General features: G+C 40.0%; 1 protein-coding gene across 1 annotated transcript in view; it reads left to right on the top strand.

The window, feature by feature from the left end:
- Window positions 1-10,000, top strand: part of LOC138003846 (uncharacterized) — a 33,864-nt gene that overhangs the window by 15,363 nt on the left and 8,501 nt on the right. Inside the window, exons 8-16 of the mRNA XM_068850110.1 lie at window positions 1,467-1,800; window positions 3,008-3,358; window positions 3,945-3,971; window positions 4,473-4,662; window positions 5,261-5,437; window positions 7,446-7,524; window positions 8,662-8,789; window positions 9,395-9,544; window positions 9,798-9,969. Of these exons, the coding sequence (XP_068706211.1) occupies window positions 1,467-1,800; window positions 3,008-3,358; window positions 3,945-3,971; window positions 4,473-4,662; window positions 5,261-5,437; window positions 7,446-7,524; window positions 8,662-8,789; window positions 9,395-9,544; window positions 9,798-9,969 (1,608 nt within the window). The remainder of the gene's footprint in view (window positions 1-1,466; window positions 1,801-3,007; window positions 3,359-3,944; window positions 3,972-4,472; window positions 4,663-5,260; window positions 5,438-7,445; window positions 7,525-8,661; window positions 8,790-9,394; window positions 9,545-9,797; window positions 9,970-10,000) is intronic.

Genomic DNA, 10,000 nt, shown 5'->3' with positions numbered 1-10,000 from the left:
CATGAAAAAGTTGCGGGTATATGTTTAAGGGATATGTTGCAGCGATATGTCCCATGACGTTCAACTTGTTGAACTTCGTGGGGCACAATCACCCCCAGATTGGTGTTGCACAATTATAAAAGTATAAGTTCACACGAGGGGACATGTCGCTGCAACATATCCCTGAAACATGTACCCGCAACATCTTCATGTGTGTGCACTTATTGTGATTTTGTCTTTTCAACATGTCCCCGTCAAACGTCCCTGCTACATGTCGCCTCAGTGTGCACTATACAATTTTTTCGTCGCTGCAACTTGTCTCTGCAACATTAAACACCTAATGACTGGTCCCTCGGGAAACAGTTCATTTTTGTTCATTTTCATTAAGTGATTTGTTATATAGCGCAAAGAGAAAAACGTGCAACGGCAACAGCAACGGCGGTCGTCGGTCAACATTCGCAGGTAACAGTACACTGTTACCCTCCGACGTCATAGATTGTGCACTGTTGCCCGCTCAGAGACTTTTGACGGAAAACAGTTTTATTGTTAGATTTCATGTGACCTCGAAGTAACCAATGAGAGCGCGCGCTGTTGGAGGAAAATTTTCAGCTATATAACAAGACCCCTTGTGTCTGCCCACCTTAAAGCGTCTGTATGCATAATTGTTAAAAGGTTAATAATTGCATCGTCGTCTACATGCAACGCCTCGAAAGCCCACTTGGTAGGACGCAGGAGTGAAGTATTGATCTACCGTCTTGGTGTGCCTGGTTCAAATCCGGACAGTGTAAAGATCTTTTCATGTTTCTTTTTTGCTGAGGATAAAAAGCGGCTGTTCATATTGTTTTTGGAAATTTATATTTGGCAAAAATATACCTGAGAACTAAAGAGGATTGATACTGATTACACCATCAAATGGTGCACTACAGCAATAAAAAGTGAACTCATTCCTCTTGCTGAAAAATGTCTTTGTCTAGCGCGGTATCCTAATTGCTGACAAGTGAAGAAATATAAGTTATCCCGAAAATACAATGTCCTGGCAAAAAACTTCTTCTATTCAGCCAGTTAGAAGTGGGGTTGCTCCAAAGGCCAGTTGAATGATAAATTCTTAAATCTACTGACCATCCTATAAACGGGCTAATAATCGTCTCGTACGTGATCGTTCTATCATAAACGTTTGTACTTGAAAGCGACCTCTTAATATATTACTTCTTCTAGCTAGGGAAGGATATGTTTGATATGCCCGAAGTCTGCCAAGTCAAATACGTTCTCTCGGTTACATTTTATGATGACTGATGACCCAAACTTTGGCTGTGGAAACACTCGCCTTACGTCGCCTTCCCACAGCATTCTCGTTCTCCCAAACTGTCACTCGTGTTTCTAGAACTCGATAGAAACATGGTACATGTTTTCTATTTTTAATTAATAAATGTAACTGATTATTTCCAACATTTTGTTAAGTAATATATTTCTGTGTTTTTGGGTTTTAGATAGCTATCGTGATTATTTTACCACTCCATACTTTGTCTTTATCCGCGACGCACTAAGCTACCTGGTTTTGCTTGGACTCCACTTTACCATCTGCCTGGAGACGTCAAGCATTTCTTTCACTTGGATAGAGTGGGCCATTCTAGTATTCTTCGCGGGTCGTGTGTTATTCGAACGCGAACAATTCACAAATAAGGCGACAGTAAAGAACAGAAGACGACATTACATACGTATGAGATGTAACCGGGGTTGTAAATACCTTGAAGAAGACGAGGAAACGGAAGAGCAAGAAACTAAACCACAAGGTTTTACTCTGAGATTCTCCAAGTACATAACGTAAGTAACATTTTGTCATGGTACCTCATCCAGGAAGGCAATCCTGCAATGCTGCAGCAATGATGGTATTCGCCATAACTTGAGTCACCGAGTTCGCGATCGAACCTGGATTAGAATTTTCCGGCGACATCAACTCCCATTTCACTTCTCAATGCAAAGTTGCTTGTTTAAGAGCAAGCAACCAATTTCCAATTGCACTTGTGATGGATGGTGAGCACTGCATCTAGGAACACAATTGCAATCCTGCCACCCGCCCTATGTCATCCTGTTCGAACCTGTGGATTCAAGCGTCACTTTTATGGAGATCGATCTAAACTCCCATTTCACTTCTCACTGCAAAGGTGTTTGTTTAAAAAGTTGTAATGCTTTTTAAAGGAGCACTGTCATGCTTAATTGCCTGTTTTTAGGTCAAAAATGGGTAAAAATCTAAATTAGTTCTTAAGCTCACACGTACAGCACTCCTAACAAACCACTGACAAGATATAAAATATATTTACAAAACAAAGCTATTCGTTTTAAATTTTTGGCGACTTTTTGAAGACATTGTCTCCAAACTTGGAAAAAATGGCCAGTTTTTTCAAGTTTCAATTCCTTTCCATCCTCTCACCCTTGGCGGCAACCAACAAACAACAGTGCAATTCAATGGCAATTGGCAACAAAACTTCAGCTTTATTTTTTGGTTTTAATTGATGCAAGGACGTCTTTTAGTGATTTGAAGTTTGACTAAAATAGCATGCCACTACACCCTTTAAGTCTGAAATAATTCATTTATACACAGACAACTTACACAGTTCTTTAATGACTAGAATGACACTAATCGGCAAGCTAAACCATCGCACAAGAGAGAAAATCTCCAGCAAAACCTAACTGGGAAGAAAAATCACGTGTTGGCGCAGGGATGCTCTAACCAATTCTTATTCAGTAGTCCAGTAACTTAAGACCATCAATTAAATCTCATTGCTCCATTGCCAACCCAGTATTGTAATTAGAATTGGGTGTTTGAAGTAAATGGTTTCTCTCCAGTCCTAGATCGTGGGTGACGACTGATCACTGTTCCTGATCGTGTACATATAATTCTGATTCAGAAGTGCTCAGCTCAAAGTATACTTGCTCTTAGACATTGTCTTTAAAATAAGTGCTTTGTATTCGATTGTTTGTTTGCTTGTTGCTTGATTGATTTTAACCTATGTTTACCCTTTGTTTGTAGTGATCGGTGGAACATCTTGGACCTCATCACGCTCGTCATTTACTTCACCACTTTTGTTCTAAGAATGGTCACGTTGGCTTTGTCAGATTCCGTGACCAACAACCGATCCCTCGTCATAGGTGGCTATTTTTACGGCCTTAATACCATGTTCTTAACGCTTAGGGCATTTGGTCACGTGATGGAGACAACAAAGCAAACTGGACCCATCCAGATCGCTTTCTTCCATATCTTGAGTGACATCGCTACCATATTTTGGCAGTTTATAGCAACTATTTTGGCCTTTTCTATTGCAATAACTAAAGTTTACGTGGCTGAGAAGTCTTTCATATCCGACGACAAGGGAAAAGAACTGTGAGTAGATTTCTTCCCAGTTAAGTCAGTAACAAATCGTTTATTTGTAGAATTTACTCGATATGTATGCGAAATATAATATGCCAAAGCTTGCCCCACAGCGCTTTTTTCTGCCATAAAAAATGCAGATGTCTGTCGGTGTTGATGGTCTTAAAAAAATCCGGTCTTACTAAAAAAAAGTGTCACCACGCTCTTTCCATTTCCTTGGATCAAACTTCTCTTGGTAGATGCTGAAAGGTGAGGTGGAGAAGCCGTCGGACATAAGCTTACATAAGTTATATACCTTAACATTTGCTTGCCATGTGTGAGTTTGTGCATACGACTGAATATTTCTCCTTAACGTACAATTCTTCAACATGTTCACCAATTTACTTTCCATATTATTTTGTCTGTTACAGGGTTAATATATTGTTTGCGGTAACGTATTGGGCACGTTTAGCAAAATTAAAAACAAAAATGGGGAGATGATTTAAAATTACTCAAAAGCAGATCTCAGTTCGTATGATGTGTGGATCATGCGCCCCTTCCAAAAAAGTACTTGACAAAATACAAGTGAGTCACAGTTCTTTGTATGTTTGTGTTGCAGTGTTTGTAACAGTTCTGGGATAGCCTGGTAAGTCCAAGAGAGTCGTAAGCGATTGCTTTATCATTTCTTCCAATGATTCTGGTTAGAAGCGTACATAATCGGCTTCTAATCATCTTCTTCCTCTGGGCGTTGTAAACCCGTCGTTGTATTGTTTATTAGTCTGTACGAGATATTTGAGTCTTCGTCCTGATATGAATAGAAGATAGAAGTCACTTGTATTCTTGGCATAAATCTGTATCTTACACCTCTCAGTTTCCTTTGACGTAAAAGAGCTATTTGTTCCATACAGAAGCACGTGACCTTGAAGCGTGTGACTTGCAACTCTTTTCCTTGGAACAAAGCTGGGGAAAATGCGCGAGCTAAGTTACATCCAAATACGGAAGTTTATAAACTCAAAAGAACCACAGCTCTGAACCAGAGTTAAACGCTTCAAGGGTCATGAGCTTCTGGTCCCAGCACATTTAGGGTTTGTGAGATTTACGAAATGTTTAGACTTCGCCAGTATCTTAAGTTCTTCTTGATCCACAGCTGGTGGAAGATGGTGCGGCATTTATGTTGGTCTTTGTTAGGAGCTGTGGATGTAGACTTCTTGGAGTCAGCTGATGGTCCTTCCATAACAATTGTTAATTTTCTATATGGAGCGTTCCTCGTAATGGGAGTCATTCTTCTTATCAATATGATGATCGCGCTTCTGTCCAACACATACCAGAAAGTACAGGTAGGATACTAATTTGGCTTCAAGTTTTTAAATTTTCGTTTCCTTTGTAGAAAAGTTAAAATCGTTTGTACTCCATTTGTTCATGTCCTCGTTAATGGTACTCCCTTCATAGCAATATGAATAGATCAATATCGATATGTTATAATTATTCTAACACGCCTCAAACTTAACTTGGTTTCTTTTGTTTCAGTCCTCTAGAGCCTCAGTACTCGGCATATTAGAATTTTACTGCCATTCCACTCCTTTAAAGTTTGTTAGCTATGAGAATTTGTGCTACCGAAAATACCCTTGCAGCTTGAAAATTAGATTGTTGCATGCTACTTTTGGGGTGATGATGAGAAGAAGAACGCACACCCCGGGCACACACCAAAACTAGCTGAACAGACTGATGAGCCCCAAACTCATTTCTTTAAGAGCGCCTTGATGTATCCCTTTTAAAAGTAAAAACAAATTGTGGTACTTAAGATATAAAAGATGCTGGTAATGCAGTTTGTGTATTTTTTTTGCTGTATCTATTCTCATCATTATTAACGAAATGACTGCTTTGAATGATGTTTCTCTTTTTAAATTTTTTTGTTCATTCTTTGACTTTTGTTAGGACAACTCGCTGATGGAATGGTCATTTAAGAAAGCCATAACAATACAGACATACAGTTTCTGTCATCCAATACCAGTTCCCATTAACCTGATCTCTTTCATGTTCAAATGCTGTGGGTGGCAAAAGTGTTTTACTAGTTGCAAAAATGGGAAACAACGCGGGACGCAGACGACTCGCGTAAGTTTTCTATTAATAGGTGAAGAATAGGTGTTCTCGATTAGTATAGTTATATGCGTTCACCTAGACACACTTTGACAGGTACTCATTAAATGACGTCATCAATAAAAAAACACAGCCTCTTTTGTATTTGAATGGGTTTGATTGACCGCTGAGTGATTTGCATAATAACCCTGTAACCCTTAAAACCACACGGAGACACTGTTGATTTTTGAAAAAGTCAAAGTCGAAGAAATTTACAAGTGGGACGTGTGCCGGGTCCTAGTGACCGCTGCGCCCATGAAAATTTTTAGTTTGTTATTGTGTGCGTTTTACGTTAAGGGATACGAGGGAGAAAAAAGTGAGCATTGTCAATCACTGCGTGTGCGTTGACGTGAGTAGGTGAGGAAAAACTATTTACAAGTCCATCAAAGCCTCCACATTCTCCATGTCGATGTCATCGAAATCAACTCGAAAAGTGAGTTAGAAAGTCGAAAGGTCCACGAGCGGCTTTTGTTAAAGACCAGCCCGTAACATTTGGTGCAGGGTCCCACTTTAAGACGTTTGGTGGCCGGATCGCGTGTTAAGAAGTAGTGGTCGACTATATCGATGTTGGGTCGGTCTTTTTCGAGTGGGTTGGCGCCCAGTTGGGCCTCTACCAAAGAAGACGAAGTTCGATGCGTCCGTGAGTACCCAGAGCGTGAAGGGATTGTGATCAACTCCTTTATGATCCGAAAGAACCCAGGACAAAAAGCCACTGCCAAACTGATGCTCAACTCTTTCTGGGGTAAATTTTGTGAGAATCTTAACAAACTCACCACGGTGGCCATCGAGGAATCAGCCTCTCTCTCTGCTGTCCTCTCCAACCCCTTGTGGCGCATCCATACTGTGCGTGTTTTCACCGAAGACGAGTTGGAAATGGTCTACTCTAACATCTCAAGAAACCAGTTGGGCAACGGAAAAAAACCTCTTCGTGGCAGCCTTCAACAGTTGCCACGCCCGTCTCAAATTGTACGAGTCTTTCGAAAAGTTAAGACAACAAACCCTCTGCTTCGACACGGACTCGGTTATCTATCGTTGGCTTCGCGGTCAACCCGACATCCTGCTCGGTGATTTCTTGGGCGATTACCAACGAGTTGGATGATGGTGCCGGCTTACATCACAGAATTCACCTCGGCTGGTCCGAAAAATTCTGGCTGGAAGACCAAGAATGGAAAAGTGTGTTGTAAAGTGAGAGGCCTCACTCTCAATGGATGTGGATGAGGGACCCTGCACTAAGCGTAAAGGACTGGTCTTTGACAAACGCGTCGTAGACACTAGCTACCACCTTTCAATCGTACCCGTTTGGTTACACTCAAGTCGGTTTCGATGACATCGACATGGAGAATGTGGAGGCTTTGATGGACTTGTAAATAGGTTTCTCTCACCTACTCAGTCAACGCACACGCAATGATTGACAATGCTCACTTTTCTCTCTCTCGTATCCCCAAACATAAAACGCACACCATAACAAACTAAAAATTTTCATGGGCGCTGCGGTCACTAGGACCCGGGACACGTCCCATTTGTAAACTTCTTTGACTTTTTTTAAAAAAAATCAACAGTGTCTCCGTGTGGTTTTTAGGGTTACAGGGTTATTATGCAAATCACTCAGCGGTCAATCAAACCCATTCAAATTCAAAAAGGGCGCTGTTTTCTATTGATGACGTCGTTTGATGAGTACCTACCAAAATGTGTCAAAGTGAACGCATATGACTTCTTCGATTGTCTAAAGCCACCATGTTATTTTACAATTTATCTTGCTGGGGAAGGCGGCGTCTAAATGAAACGGCTGAAGTATAAATTCAGTATAAATTCGTGGCCTAAATGTCGTTGCAACGGGTAGTATCGCAAGTACCTTCCAAATAGATCCGACTGGATCACCTAGGTTTAGAACCACATGATCTCGCGTGTCCATTCTAACTTTAGCGTGTGGAGCAAAACCTAAAGATGGAATTATAAGTGTAAAATATCCCGCTCACTATTTCAGAGGAAGAGGTTAGAGGTTGTCGTGGAGCGTCTGGAGTCCATTTACTTTGCTAAATACGGATATTTGTTTCCTCTAACAGGTAGGAAGGATTACATTCATGTGCTATAGGATTACATTGAATGTTGAAACAGTCGAAACATGGTCACGAAACAATCGAACTGTTGATTTATTAATAGTAACTCTTTATAATATCTTTACTTTTTTAGATTCTAGTGTTTTAAGTATTTTTTCAGTTTTTGAGTTCTCAGAGCAAAATTGTGGTTTTAGGGATAATTTGTAAAGCGCCCAAGGCAAATAATGGATGTATGCGCTATACAAATAAATTATTATTATTATTATTATTGTTATTAATATTATTATTATCGTCATTATTATTATTATTATTATTATTATCATTATCATTATCATTATCATTATCATTAGTATTATTGATACTTTTCAAGTTTTCAACGGCAGAAACGACACTTAAAAATAAAAGTCATGGTGCTTTGTGTCGAAACGCCCATTTTAATGATGCCTTCAAAATGTTAAAAAAAGCATCTGTCAAGAGAAACGTGGCTTGATATAAAAGAGAGGTACTCCTCAGAAAGTCGTAATTGATTCTAAATGTCACATTAGCAAAGTTATGGAAGAAAATGATTTTACTTTCCGTTCATTTGATGGTCCTTAATAGAAATCCTGCCGTTAAGTTATGTCGTCTGCCGTTTCTGAAGCAAACCCATAAAAAGATCGCAGATTAGTGTCCATCTGGAGACATAACAGCTTAAACTACCGTGTGCAACGTAATAAGCAGTCTTACGTAAAGTACCAATAAATAGCTTTTATTCGGAGTGGTTTTTAATGGATTTTCGTAAAACGGAAAACCAAAGAAATTACTTTGGCCGATCACAAAGGACACAATCATCCCTTGATAGAATCAAAACAAGCGAAAAATGACTGTTATTAGTTTAGATTGGGTGGCAAAGGGGAGCAAATTTTGTGCACCTATCGCTTTCTGTAGTTATGCAAAACCAGTTAAAATCCGAATACTCTTGGACTTTCAAGAGAAAACTGCCCTTAGAAGTCTTTCGCCAAGCATCAAGCAATGCGAAACTTGGAGCTCAAAGTTGTTAAGCTTTCGTAAGTTTTCGTTTTCTCTCTGGAGGCCAAGTGTTCTTTTTATTATTAATCTATGGGTGACTGTATTCTCTTTACACAAAATTTCTTTCTTTTATAGACGAAAGGAAACTGGATCGTGTTCTACTTGAAACCGAGCGGAATCGGCAAATGGCCAACCAGATTGCGCAAAGAACTTTTACAGCATCTCACAGTTCAGAAAAAAACATTCTTCCCACAGGTCCTCAGGTAGTGGAGCTCACAGCCGGTTGTATTACAGCTCTTTCTTTTTGGAAGCTGTTAAACTAAATATTTAACTATCCTTCTCTCTCTGGTTTAGCCATAGTTTGGAATATCCGAGGATGACAACACTACACCAATTAGCCATGCTGCGATACGTTACGCTACGCAAACCACATCACGCAACTCATTCGATGAATTACAATCCTTTTCAGATATAGAAGCAACATTCATAGCGTTTTTAAGCCCAGAGAACAGTAGTTAAGGGGACCTAGGCCTGGCACCGTGCTTTTCATTGTTGATCAACATTGTTCTTACTTTCATAATGCTCACTTTGTACCTTATAGCGGACCAATTAACTGCTTACAAGACGCTAGCATAAAAGAAGAGGGAGGTACCTCGTTGTCGAAGGCTTTCTTTAGAGGTCCAGTTTACATGTATGATTCGTGTGCCTACATGATATGATGTTTCTCGAGACTTGTAAATCAGACATATTAACTTAACAGTGCCTCGGTGGTCAAGATAACTTATGCTTTTTTCAACGCCTTTTTTGACACTTCAAGCCATACAAAATCTCCTGTTGATATGTACTTTTATATTTTGACTGCATACAGGCTTGGGTCAGTAGAGGAATAAGCGTGGAAGAATGCCTTTTAACATGCGAGGGAGCCAAGCTGTGCGATCTCTGCAAACCTGAAAAACCATGGAAATATCATGGCGCCAGATACTTAATCCCATTTTCACTTGAGTTTCCTCATTTTGAGGTAATCACACAGTATTTATCTTAAAGTTTTCACCTTTTCTACTAAAAATTGTAAAAAGTTCTTGTTATCTACTCAACTACCCCGTGAAACCGGCGTTGTCAATGTTTCACATTGCTGTCGGAAATTTCAAGAAACTGGATGTCGTTTGTCGCGATTTCACTTTAAGTGCTGTGGCTACTTCTTAGGCCATGTGCATGTCGCTTGTCGGAATTTACCCTGGAAGATCCTGTTAATTTGTGCATATACATTGTAGGTACTGATTCAAGAAACAGGCGATAGAAGGTTTTTGGGCATTGGCGCAGTCTGGAAGGGCTATGGAGCCAGTCATTCCATGCCAGGATGGTCAAAAGGAACTGTCGGATATCATGTTGACGATGGAAAAATATTCCATGCTGAAAACCCAGACAAGGGAAAAGAAGTCGAAGGTAATATTTCACGGGCTTTCCTTGCAACTTA

The sequence above is a fragment of the Montipora foliosa genome, chromosome 5 (genome assembly GCF_036669935.1).
Source record: "Montipora foliosa isolate CH-2021 chromosome 5, ASM3666993v2, whole genome shotgun sequence".
Taxonomy (NCBI): Eukaryota; Metazoa; Cnidaria; class Anthozoa; order Scleractinia; family Acroporidae; genus Montipora; species Montipora foliosa.
This window is presented reverse-complemented; position numbering and strand designations above follow the sequence as displayed.